This window comes from Sturnus vulgaris, chromosome 4 (genome assembly GCF_052056855.1).
Source record: "Sturnus vulgaris isolate bStuVul1 chromosome 4, bStuVul1.hap1, whole genome shotgun sequence".
NCBI classification, from domain to species: domain Eukaryota; kingdom Metazoa; phylum Chordata; class Aves; order Passeriformes; family Sturnidae; genus Sturnus; species Sturnus vulgaris.
In genome coordinates, this window is record NC_142246.1 from 37,703,227 (window position 1) to 37,717,148 (window position 13,922).

General features: G+C 35.8%; 1 protein-coding gene across 2 annotated transcripts in view; it reads right to left on the reverse strand.

Moving 5' to 3' along the window:
- The window catches only part of PALLD (palladin, cytoskeletal associated protein), a 194,843-nt gene extending 181,944 nt beyond the window's left edge, over nucleotides 1-12,899 (reverse strand). For both annotated transcript variants that reach the window (XM_088163617.1, XM_088163616.1), the window contains exons 1-2: nucleotides 12,742-12,899; nucleotides 6,023-7,069 (exon numbers count right to left, since the gene is read on the reverse strand). In XM_088163617.1, the coding sequence (XP_088019743.1) occupies nucleotides 6,023-7,068 (1,046 nt within the window). In that variant the 5' untranslated portion in view covers nucleotide 7,069; nucleotides 12,742-12,899. The remainder of the gene's footprint in view (nucleotides 1-6,022; nucleotides 7,070-12,741) is intronic.
- Between the last annotated feature and the right edge of the window lie 1,023 nt (nucleotides 12,900-13,922).

A 13,922-nucleotide genomic window follows, 5' to 3' on the forward strand; every position in this document is an offset into this window, starting at 1 on the left:
GTTTTTAAACTAAAAATGTTTTACATAGATAAAGCTTGTGTAGTGAAAGAGCTTTCTGAAGACATGTGGTGCCACATTATTTTAAAGTTCATCCAAGTCTCATCCAATTCCTATGTAAATAGAAGGCAAAAGTCCTGTTTGTGTTTTTCACTATGTAGATAGCAGCATAACTTTTTATTACTTTACTTTTAAGCTTTTCATGTTAGACACCAACTATTTTGATAACATTTTCATCTAATCTTTGAGTCCTTTTATAAATACTAGTCTGTATGTTATTTATTTTGGGAGCATTAGCAAGGAACTTTAGATCTACATTCTTTTACTGAGAGGTAGAAAAAGAAGAGTAAAAAAATAAAGAAGTAAACTGAGATTTTTTTAAAGTTTCAGTAATGCAATCAGAAAAACTAAAGCAGAGACACTGGCATTCACAAACAGCAAAATAAGGTACCTGAGCTGGATTTCTCTTCCTTATTTCAATTTAAGGGAGTAATTCTAGTCCCAATAACTATCCCTTTGTTTTTACAATTGCCTCTTGCAGCACTCTTGGTGCACTCATGCACCTAACAGGCTTCAATCTTCCAATTTTCAGTATGAAAAAAACCACACACAAAAACCAAAACTAAAGTATGAAACTCAAGCCCCAAAATTTACAAGAGCTATTTCCACATTCCTGAAAAATGACAGCTCCAAAGAAAGAGAGCCTGGTGATGCACAGAGCCTGTATGACAAAGATGAGGAAATGCTTACACCATGTAGTCAAAACTATTCTCGAGTGACAATAAATAAATAAAACATAAGAATAACCTCAGTGTCCAGAATCTACAGATCCTCCTTGGGGCTTTTACAAAACCCAACAAGTAAAGAGTTTGTATCCCCATAGACCACCTTTCTCCATAGGCCACCTTCCCAACCACATCCACATATTCTTTTAGATCCTTGAATATTCATTTTGTAACATCAGTGGATTGCTCTGTTTTGTTTATTTTATAGGACCTATATAAATTATCTTGTTATCACAATCTGAACTTTGTAAAGATAATTTCACATTGGAAAGAGCTTTCTTTCCAATGTGAAATGTGCTTTCCAGGTACCTATTTTAAATGCTGTACTCTGTGGTGTTAGGCAAGCAAGAAAAAGACACCCCATCCTTTAAACAAAACATTTGTTTATCATTATTGTGGGTTAACTCCAGGAGGAAATTAAACCCTAAATAAGCCACGACCCTTTCCCCTGCCCTTTCTGGTGAGGGAGGGACAAAAGCAGAGCCCATGGGTTAAGATAACAATTTAGTGAAAAATGGTTTTCTTAACACCTAAAGAGAATCCAAAATTCTCAAAATCTTTTATAGCACACCTGAAGGAGGAGAAGAGGGGTAGAAGGCTGGGAAAATCCTCCTCCTCTGTTCCTCCTATAGGCTGCGTATGATTATTAATGAATACCCAGAGGTATCAGACAAGACCAGGTCAGGTGAACAACACTAAATATATATCCCTAATGATGCTCATTGCCCTTGACATTACTATGTAATAAACCAATATAATGCAGTACATCAACAAAGCAGTCCTAATCCCTCTCCCTACTTTGAAAAGCATCTTCACCAGCAGTGCATATGGCTACCTACACTGGCTTAGGTACCACACTCCCATGAACTGACTGAGAAAGGTGGTAGCCATCATTCCTATAGAGTAACAACCCAGCTACACCCACACAGCATTAAGCTCTGCCCCCTCTCTGCAACCAGAACACCATACACAACAGGAGTCTCCCAAGTGCTGCTCTTAAGGACCCCATGGCAAATCTTTCCAAGTGGTTCTAAGGTAAAAGAACTGTTACTTACAAGTTAAGAAAACCAATGCACTACTAGCATTGCTCAGATAGGCTACATTGATTTTAAAGCAGGTGACTACATGACCTAGACAGGCCTTAACTCCACTGTATGTTTTCCTCAGATGCAGAAAGGACACCTAGAATGGTCAAGAATGTCCCATTATCACACATACATAAATAACTATTAATATTTGATAAAAATAAGTAGTACTAAAGCCTTGCCATTACAGAATTAGTAGAACATCTCTATTTCCCACCAAGGCACTGGTGTTTCATTACAACTACAAAATTTATCTCATAAGAGAGTTCAAGAAACAAAATTAAATTCTGTCTCTAAACCACAGATTTTCTTACCTCAAATCAAGTCCAGCAAAGAAGAAGAAACTACATCTGTGACACCTCTTACATTTCTAGGACTTAAAAGTGCCAACTGCTGTGGAGGTAGTTTAATCACTGTTGTCCTGTACACCTGGGTTTTTACACAGCTGTGTAGGTTTGTGTTAAGCATGAATTAATCTGATGTTCAATTTTCTTTGCAACTGTGCCTGATGGGAGGACTGTGGTGGTGACATAGTTTATTGCATGTTTTTAGTCTTCAAAGCCTTTAAAGATTGTAAAACAGGATAAGATTTTGAAGCTGTAAAAGCATAATTTGGTTTTATTATAACTTTAAGTATTATACTTTGTACTTGTTTCTGTATTTTCTAAGAACAGTTCTGGATTACATGCATGTAATGTTTCTAGGGATTTTAGGTATTTGTTTCAGTCAAATCTAGACAAACAGCACTTACAAGAATAAAAGGACTGTAATGAGAGCAAATTATTTCCTTAAAGCAAAGAAACGCTGTTCTTGTCATATAGTATTTGGAAAGTGCCTTATTTTTAATTTTGATTTGGATTACTTTTGTGTCAATTTGCTGTGGAAAAAGGGAAATAATATATTTTGCATGAAAAATTTAATACTTCTTGTACTACAGAAACTGGGTGAATATCTGTAAATATTTTAATCACAGCTTACAGCTCAGGGTATACCTCAGAAAATACTTTAATCACGTCTTACAGCTCCAGGCAGACCTCAGAAGCAATTAAATATTCAGGTGGTGAGGCAAATGCTGAAGATGTCACGCCCAGCTGGGATTTGCTTTAGCTAGCTCAAGGCTAATAGGAGTATTTTAAACGCTGCATTGCTGATGCACTTTGAAGGACAGCTACTGACTGATAAAATGGTTTTGAGAGTAACAGAAATTTTTTTTCAACTTATATTTTATATGTTTTACACCTTCTTTAGAAGGCAGATATCCTAAAACTTTTCAAATAATTCTGTACCTTCCTAGGTCTTAGGCTGGAATTTGGGTTACTCAGAAATGTAAGAATTTTTCTGATCAGTGACAAAATATTCATTGTAAGAAATCTTATTTTCTCCTAGTAGAACTAGTAAGTTAGACATTGAACTTTTAAAAGAAATTTAATGATTCTTGAAGTGTAACTGATTATTTTCTTTTGGATTTCAACACTAAGATTCTAGTTGTAAGTTCTTCTGTCAAAACATACTTTTTTCCTATTTCGAATAGTTTTGTAGAACAAAACTACTTTGTTTCAGGTTTGTCACTTAAACCATAACACTTACTGTTTTATTTTCAGCTGTGTATGGCTATGAACATCTACGGAACTTAAAATTTAAGAAGCTAGACAAATAATCTTAAAATATACACCTTGTCCTTACAGTACATTTGATGGTTTCTTTAATTACACTAAGATTTGGCAACACTTTTATCTTTATCCTCATAAGAAAAGTAGCAGGATAAAGAAGGATTCTAGCTCAACTTTGCATAGGCTGAGGACTTTGAAAGTTTAGCTATGAAAAGGGAAGAAAGCCAGTTATAAAGATTACTTGGATCCAGGATAAAATGTGAGGGAGGCATAGAAAAGCAGTAACATGCTAAAAGATCAGAAAAGCCTAGGTAGATTCTTTTGAAGGCCTTTTGCTCTGATGTCAATTGGATGACTTCACAGTTACCAGTGCTTGATTCTGCTTAAATATCAGCTGTATTCATTATTATGCTGGACAATTTTTGAGCTTTTTGAGTGCCCGGCAAAATAAGAACTTAGTGATTTTCTTGTCATCATTAAACTACTTTTACTTCCTTATGAATTTAGGAAATGTGGTTTCTGGTTTTCTTCCCAACTGAGGCAAAAAAAACAACCAACCAAACAAAAACCCGCCACAGTAATCCTAACTGCTTTATACTTTAGTCACACTTATCACACAGGGTTCCAAAAACAGCCTTTGCAGGGGCTATATTATTGAAACTGGGTTTTCTGGGGAAAATCAGAACTGAACTTGGTTTCTACAGATTTTATTGTTCTGTGCAAATGTACAGACTATGGCAGCCCTGGCTCATGCCCTTGTCTGTATCTCCTCTTCAGCATGTGTCAAATGGCTAGCTCTTACACTTCTCACACCAGGTAACTGTTCAGCTTGTTCCATTGCCCTTCTTTTGGCAATGCAATACAATACTTTCTTAATATCCATTTCTACCTTCTACCTATTCAGAAATCTTCACAAAAAGTTCAGTATCTTTTACACTTTTTTTTTTTTTCCTGGCCAGTTTCTTCAGAAAACTGTAAATATTTTGAACTCATATGATTATGGTCTGAAGATTGTTTTCTATATAAGTTACAAACCAGAAATCCAGCCTAATGAAACAATTGTCTAAGTAAAGTGCTTTAGAAAACGGGATTATTTTCATTACCAAGAATGGTAAACTACTATTGTATCATTGATGTTTTGCTTTATTTCTAAACCATATAAAACTCTCATTTACAGAAAATATTTCTGAAAGTAGCACAGACATTCTTCATTTGCTCTGCAATATGTGGGTGGTTTTAAACAGGCTTGCCTTTTTCCACTGCAGCAAATTAATTGGATATATATCTAGGATATACCATAAAACTCCTTTTCTTATCCAGAAAGAAGGACACTGATGTGCCTAGATGATACTGTAAAACTGTTTAGAAGTTCCCAGTAATGCTACTATAGATAAAAATCCACTACTATATTTTTCTGCATGCTTTCTCATCTGGAAAGAAACCTCTCCTTTCCCCAAGATTCAGACTCTGGAGTCTCACCCAAACATCTCTCAAGTGTTTGCTGTCTCTTAACCCCTGAGCGAGCCTTGGTTTTTTGCTCTCTTGGCTCCACAGCATCACTCGAGGGCTCTGTGCCGCCCGTGCTGTGTGTGAGTGACCTCTTCAGCCAAGTCGGTGTCACTACAGAAAGGACATGCAAAAAAGAGGCGCGTCGAATTAAGAAATGAGTAGTTTTTGAGGTGCAGCTGCCGTGTTTTTCCTCTCTTGAAAATCCATAATGAAATAGAGATGAAGGGAAATAGAGATGAAGGAAGAAATTTTTTTTCGTGGAAACTTTAAAAAGTAATGTTTCTTAGTAACTGATATGTTTTCTTTCAGTTGGCAGATGGAGAATAAGTAATAATTATTAAATAAAACTGAGAATAAAATCGAGAGTGGACCATGAAAGTGTATTAATTTGACTGTCAGGGAGCTTTGCAAGAGATCGAAAAGTTCGCATGAATCATATCTGCCACAATGCAGTAATGGCTGTATCTACAGACATAGCACAGTTATGTGTGTCAAAAGGGAAATAAGACAGAAGTTACAAATTAATTTATACTGATGTGATTACTTAAAAGTACACTTGATTTACAATAATCTACTATTATATTAGCAATGTTTCTCATTAATTATTTTGCCCAGTCATTAAGAGCCTCTTATTTTATGATTCTGAGTTAAGATTCAGAAAAGCAGTTTTCGTGGATCTTGGAGACATTCTAATTAATCAGCAATAAAAAACTGTATCATCTTCTTGAGATAATACTCTCTAGGGGCAAGTTGTGTCTTCTTTTGGATTAATGAATTAACAATCACACAGAATGTTGCTAGAGCCAATTCTGCTTCTAATTCTGCCGTGTGGCTCTTAAATCAACCAGAATTTATTTTCCCAAGCAAGTAGAGTGAAACATTCTAATGAAATAAAGACGTTAGAATGTGCTATATTTTGTGCTTTGAAAAACTGCAAAAACTTTGACTCCTCATGTGATTGTTTCTAAGCAGGTCACTGTCATACCTGTCCTTAGGTATCTTCCACAATCAGGTGATACCTGACGACAGCCCTTACCTGACATCAGGGACTGGGTTGCCAGCAACTCTGCACTCCAGCAATACTTTGTTTCCTTCAGCAACTTCCTGGCTCCGGAGCTTCTGAGTGAATAGAGGTGGTGAAAGTTCGTGCTCTTCCATGTTGATGAAGGGACGGCACAGGACCATTTTGCTCTCCATGATGCTCCCCCTTCCGGAATAGTGTTCTCCATTCAGATGAACTCCAGGTAATTTTTCCTCAGGTTCAGTCTCTTGATGTGGTTTGTCAAACTCCTGGTTCACTAAGGTACTTAAAGCTGGTTGTTTCTTATTAGGAGACAGGTATCCACTGTCTGGAGAAGAAGAGTCCCCATCAGGACTACGGCCTCTTGTCTTCGCTGCCTGTCTAAATATAGATGATAACTCCTCTATGAATGTGGCAGCTTTGTCACACAGCTTGTTCCTGAAAGGAGCTTCTCCCTGGGATGTCGATTCAGAGTTTGGGCTTGTCTTAGTCATAAATGGACCACCTTTTTCTGAAAATTTCAGGCTTCTGACAAAGCTGGGACTAGCAGGTAGAAAAGGTGAGGTGCTTGCTTGTCTCCTTGAAACTGTGACAAAACTGTCTTCTGTATCAGGTGCATTGGATTCCTCTTTCTGATTTCTTGGGAGAACATGACTTGCAGCAGATGAAGTCCAACTGCTTCCTTCAGGTGTCTGTAAAGCATCTTGCTCATGTATGTTGGTGTCCCTGAAAGAAGGTTCTTCTGAAGGGCTAGAAGGAGAGGTGTTGAGATAATGAGTAAAGTCTGGTGGTGTGCTCTCATCTTCGTCCATGGAATTGGCAATGGCTTCTCGAGCTATGTCAAGGCTCTTACTTATCTCCTCCTGGGTAAGGAAGGCAGAAAGTTCATTTGAAAATTCACCATTCTGTGCATCTGACAGGGAATCACAGAAAAAGTCATGGTAAGATGAAGCTTCTGACATATTTTCAGGATATCCTTTACTGCTTCCTCTCTCTGGAGAGTAAGTCTCCTTCAGCATTAAAGAAAGAGGCAATGCCTGCTCACAGCTTCTGTCTTGCATCCTAGAAGACACAAGAACAATTCCTTAATGAAAAAGGTTATATCCTAGTTCCCATAAGCTAGACACAAAGCTGGAAGATAAGCAGAACCTCATAGTGCATTATATACCATAAACCTTGGTTTCTGTTAGAATGAGCCAGGACTGCAAATAGTCTAGGTGGAAATGGGAGCACTTAGGAGTCATTTTTCTCATCAATCTTCCCTCAGAAATACGAAGACATCCTTTGTCTGTATATTGTCTAGCACAATCTCAATTCCACTGCATCAATATGGATATATGTTGTTATTTCACATCTGATTAGTTATTTTACATCAATTTTATTATACTTCTTTTTTTCCCTGGTTTTAGCCTTATGAAGATTTTGGGAATATGTTTACTTTTCACTTCTCCATAGCATTGCCTTCCAGACACTAAACCATCAAATTCTGAGAGAAGTTTTCAAGCTGAAACCGTTATAAGAATACATACAAGGACATTTGGATTAGAAGTTCTAAGATATCCTTTCTGTTTAATGTTGTTAATGCGTTTAATATTATTTTACTTATTGTTCTAACATTTTTAACTTTTTACCAATTTAGTAGCACTTTCCTCAACACTGAAAAATGAAATATCAAGCTACCATATGCTAAAAGTAAAGCACTGAAGAAATAGATTTCACAACCTATATATCATTCTGCACAATGGAAGCGTATAATGTATATTTTGTACCAGTTTCACAAAGCAGAGAAGCATTTATACCTCTCCAGTTTGCCAACATTACTTCAGAATTAGGATGCGCATTCTCTTTAAAGTCAGCAAGAAACAAGACATCAGGGAAATCACACTTTTCCCAAGGGATAGACTGGCCTGAAAAATCTCCTTGCTGAAATGTATTTGTCTAACTGGTCACTAGATTGTAGCTGATGTGATCTGAAACGTAATTATTGTTTCTGCAGAGCATCTAATTAAGCTGAACATCGGTGGTTTTAATTACCCTGGAAAATTCTTTTCTTCTAATGATAATTTCTACAAGAAAAAAATTTATATAAGAAATATTTTCCTTTAATTCTCTACTGATGGTAGAGAAATGGCTTGACAATCATGCAATGCAGTCGGATGTATTTTACATCAGCTTGTGCAGGCTCCAATTACCTTTAGTCACTAAACCAGGGCTTACCCAGCATGTAGTCATTAAATGACTGATAGATTATTGGAATTCTTGGCTTAGTATATGCATCTCTTGATACTCTTGTTTATCTTGCCAACAGATTACAACTCAATGCATAAAAGAGAAGTATAAGAAACCCAAAGCATTTAGGATTTGATATCTATTTTTATAGAATTCAGTGACAAGTTTATTATTTGCTGGGATTATATCTTCCTTTCCTGTTATCTGTGTTTACAGGGCAACAAATTTAGCAACCATGCCAATCTCTTGTCAACAAAATCTAAAAAAGTATATACAGTATAACTGACTGCCACGTAGCAGCTTTAAAGAAAGAATCTGAGAAGCCCAGCAAACAGTTGGTCTAGAGGCTCAGCTGTTCAGGCATAAACTGGATGAATGCCAGGGAAACAAGGGTTAAACCTGCAGAGTTTCTGCCTATTTAATCTTAGTTATTTTAAAAAACTTTTTATTCAAATGAACAAAGGTGCTATTTAGACAAGATGTAAATATCCATGCTTCAAATGATATCTTTATTTAAATCTGACACACACTGGTTCCTAGCTTGTTCACATCTCAAAGTGACATATTACATATTCAGATAAACTTCCCTGACTTCCAACACCAGGCTGCTCTAATGTTTCAATGGGCTGTTTCATGGGTAGGACAAGTAGGTTTACTTATTAGCTACCCAACATGATGATTAAAATTAATGCATTATGAATTAACATATTAACATTCCAATACTCAACTTTGTCATTAGAAAAATATAACGGCCACGTACATTGTAATTTTCGAAGCCTGGTGCCTAAACTTAGGCGAATCAGTTTATACCTGGACATTTAGATAAAGCTGATGGATTTAAACGTGCTGGTTTACTGGCAATTTCTAGTGCTTGCTGATAAGCCTTCTTGGTGAGAAGGTGCCTGAAAATGCATTCATATGTCTAGCTTTAGGGAGCTGAATGGAAGCTTCCAGGAGAAAGACTTTTTTCAGCCATACTGTAATACACAAACTCGCTATTCTTTTAGTGTAACTTGTAACCACAGTGAACTGGAGGTGAAGTATCACTAACCCTATCAAGTAGCTTATAAGATCATAATTAGAAATTTTGAATGCTATTTCTAGCTTCCCCACGTTAGACTACAATGTATTTATAACATATTTCATCATCATTACTCATTAGGTAACCTGCAAAGCCATATACTGTATCATTTAAAGACGCAAACATAAAGTACAAAGTTGCATGCAGATCAGTGTTTACCTGTGCTTTCAACATTATTACATACAGACTATTTATGGAGTCCTACTCGTATATATTTAGAAATTATGCCCAAGTAAAACCACATTTTTTTAATCACACAGTTTAAATACTTATTCAAAACCCAATACAGATGCTCTAAAGAATAATATGGTAAATATTAAATTTGAAATGTACTGGTTTACTGTAATTTCAGAAAAAAATCAAGTAGCTAATCAAATTAAGGTTTTGAAGATACATATAGAAAAATATGGAAAAACATAGAAAATAAAAGGACTCATTTCAAGAAAAGTATAAACATCCCGAATTTGCAGAACCTGCCACATAAGAAATTACTACTTAACATGACCCAAAGCCTATCTCTTCAATAGAATAGTATGAAGGATGAAACGTATCCAGTAAGATTTTTTAAAACAAAAAGGGCACATAGTTTTTCTCTGTATTTTGAAATCCTGCAAAATTACTCCACAAATACAACAATTACGTTTAGCAGAAAATATAAAACAGATCTTACAATGAGCAGGGCAATATGAAGAGTTCAAGTATTATTAATAGTAGGTAAAGTTGTTTTTCTCCTTTTCTATCTGAATAGGCTTAAAGTTGCTCCAGTTCTTCAGTAAAGCTTGCTTGGTCCTTAGTTGAGAAGACTGTGGCCTGTGGGTTACATCCGTCCTCTGTGCCTATGAAATTCGTACCCCACTCATCTATATTTGGTAACTGAACTCATGTTTCAGCAGACTGCCACTATCTGGAATTCCAACAGAAGCAACGTTAGGCCTGGAAGTGGCACAAAGTTCTGTGTGCTTACTACTCAGAAATTCAGAGAACTTAGCCATTCCCTTTCTATACTGTTTTACGGTAATAATAGATTTTTAATTTTTTAAACCAACATTATTTTCATGATAATAATGAAATAATTTCCTTCTTCTATTAAGAACAGTTTAAAATCAATAGCTTCCCTGTGTACCTTAAAATCGTGTAGAAAAGAAAAAATTAGAATCACTTAGGTTGTAAAAGACCCTTAACATTTTTTAAGTTATGAATAAAAATACAGCAACTTTCTGTAATATTTGATAGTTATTAATCTGTAACCATATACTACATTGTATAAATAAATTAGCCTACTGAATTTTCACATCTCAAGTGAAATAATGCTAGAATCAGAAAAGAAGTATCTCCCTCAGGAAAGACACAAAAACTCCCTGGAAACATATGTTTTAAAAATACCCTCCCAACTTTCACACATGTATTAACATTGAAACAATCAAGATACATTTTAGATGTCTATGGAGTTATAGAGCATAATGTGTAACAGAGTCAATTCTCCCTTACTGTCTCTGCTAAGGAAGTACTTTCACCTCATTAAAACTCCTGTGAGAATTTAGTCCCAGGGAAAAAAAATCTGTCCAAAATCACTTTTTCGAGCAAAAAATTTCTGTTAAAACTCAGTGAAAGGAAGAAGTAAACATGAAGACTGCTGGTTTAATCTACAGATTTCATCACACAGTTTCCAGAAATAAAAGCAATGTGTGGGCAACGTGGTTTCTGCCAGATTGCAACCTATTGGGAGTCACATGCTTCAGGGGGGTAGGAGAAATTATAGCTCCAAAGAGATGTTACAGAGCTCATCCCTTCTGCCAGCATCCATTATATCTGCTCTCAGATTTGAAATAATTTTGTACACCGACATTTGCTCTTAGCTCAAGGTCTTCTACATACTGCCTTGCATTTTTTACTAAAATTTGTTCCTTGGCAACAATGGAAGTGCGTAGATGTACTGTTGTGATGGAAGTGCACAAGAGACTCAGAGTTCCCTACAAGATCCAGAGCATCTTTGTGTACTAACAAGTGCCAGTACCACACATTATATTTCAGTGGTTGATAGAGAATTTTGGCATCTTCATACAGGCAATTACTGTGCCCTAATCACAGCTTGAACAGATTCACTGCTGGACTGGGAGTACTTCACAATGTATACAAACTTCATTTTTACAGCTTGAGATCCTTACCATGTAATGAAATTAGTTAAAAGGATTTTATTTCAGTAATTTTATAGTGATTTCAGTGTGTCAAATAAGAACGGAACCATGATTCTAAAAATTTCAAGCTGAAAACTGTGCACAAAGAAGGAGCTGGCCATCCAAGAGTTAACCACTGTATGCCTAATTTTTAAGCAGTCACCCCACAAAGTAAAATCAAGGTCCTTTTTCCAGCACTCAGCATCTCCACTAAACACATAAGACTTTGCCACCTTGGAATGGGAGTCAAAAATAGCCTGCATATAAACAGCAACAAGCTGCCTTGGGCTATCTTCAGCATTTTCTACAGGGAGTGGGTGGATGAAATCCTGGTTCTTGCAATTGCGTGTTTAAATTTTCACTTCTGGGAAGAAAATATATCTGCCTGTAGATACCTGCAGAGATATTTTAAAAGAAATTTAGATTTTTGAATACAAATAAAGTATTGTTTTGTGTAAGTCAAGTATGCCCAATACTTTTTGTACAGCATGACAGAAACATTTTCCCAGAAAACGAAAGATTTGTGTTCAATTAATTCCTCTTCAACTGCTAATGAAATACTCTTCATAACTTGAAAATTTAATAGGGAAAGGAGGGAAAGGTTTTATACAGCTCTATTAAGCCATGAATAAATTTTCCCAACATTGTTCTTCTATGATTTAGGGAATACTTATATCCTTAGATCTGTACTGAATATTTTGGAATCAAGACCTTCCATTTTTATTGCAAAAATAATGCGTATTCTCCTTTATAAAAATAGTAAAGGCAGTAAATCACTATAAACAAATGGCAAACAGACTAAAACTTTTAAACAGTTACATATTTTGCAAGATAAACATGCATTAATATGCAATGATATAACAATTTAGCATTTGCATATAATATTTTAAAATTAATAATAGCATCAAACAAGATTAGAGATACACAGCTAATATGCTCACTCCATTCCTATTGCAGTATTATGGAAAATTCAGCTGATGAACAGAGCTCCACGGAGATAACAGTTTTCACTACCAATAGACTTGATGGAACACAGCTGCAGTTTTCCTGAAACCTTAATAATAGTTTCTAACACTAGTCAGCTCAAGTCATTCCAAATTTCATGCCAAAAACCATAAAATTATTCTGGTTGTACAAATTTTCCATTCTGTCTGATGAAGATGTTACATAATGCAAAAGATTTTCATCATTAGTTGTGTAAAACCAAAATACAGTGATAAGCTCTTTACCCTAATGATTAATGTACTTACCTGAGAAAGCAGAACACCTCTGTTATGGTCCTTGTTCTTTTGTATCTTACTTTAAATAACAACAAGATAAAATGCAAGTAGATAGGCAATCTCCTTTCCAAGACCTGAAGTCAAATACCAGTATGCAAACTTCAAATAGAAATCTCTAAGAACTGCTTCTACTTTAAGCAGCAGAGAAAGATACAACCTCCTTTACCAGTTGCCACAGAAACCTCCAGTTATTTTGAGTTACTAACAGACATTTTTTTCCACCTCTGAAAGAGCAGAAAAATAATCTAGTCTCCTGTGCTTAAACAGACTGGGTCAATGTCTTGCTGTAGTTTGACGCCATACATAGCTTTGTTCTTTAGTTTTCCCTCAGTATGCAAAAATCATTTAATTTTGCTTGTAAATATATAGTAAATGGATTTTTTTTACATAGCTAGAGATAATCTATATTTTCATAGAGTGCGTTGGAAATAACCTATCTGTCACGTATGTATGAAAGTGTCAAATGTAGCAAGCAGTGTCAATGGTACTCAAATACAATTTTTCCAAGTTTCTCTGAGGATTTTCTTAGGAGTGCAGTGAGAAAGCTTATACACCTTCAGCTTTTGCTAGCAGTTGTATCAGTAATTGGACTGGAAGAAATACAGCAATTGTCAAAATTAAACTAATAACAGAACAGTAATAATAACTCCCGTTCTTTTACAGAATATTTCATCAACAAAGAGATTGAGGGACTGCAAGCAACTACACATCAATAAATTTGAAAATAGTACAGCTTTCTAGAATTACCACAGCTGTGAATAGGAAAGGAAACCATAAAACAGAAAGGAAGGCTGAGTAACTCACAGAGAACTAATACCATTCTGTAAACTGGGAAAGAGATGAAAACTTCTCAATCCAAGATTTATAGTCTATCTAAGGTCTTGATGAGGCAAACTACCTCATACTGAGAAACTTGTCATTCTGCTTCCCTTACCTCAAGACTACTAGAACACTTGTGATATCATTCTGTCTCAAGATGCCATCTACTTTAACTTTTATTAGCCAGACAGGTAATAATGGAACACATGTACAAACAGCTACTTGACCGCTGAGCGCCCCCAGCATCCCTTAAAATTTGGAAGGAATTTTGTTAAGTGTTTGCACTCCTGTGCACTGTGATTAATTCACTTTTGTATCTGCGGCTGTGAAGC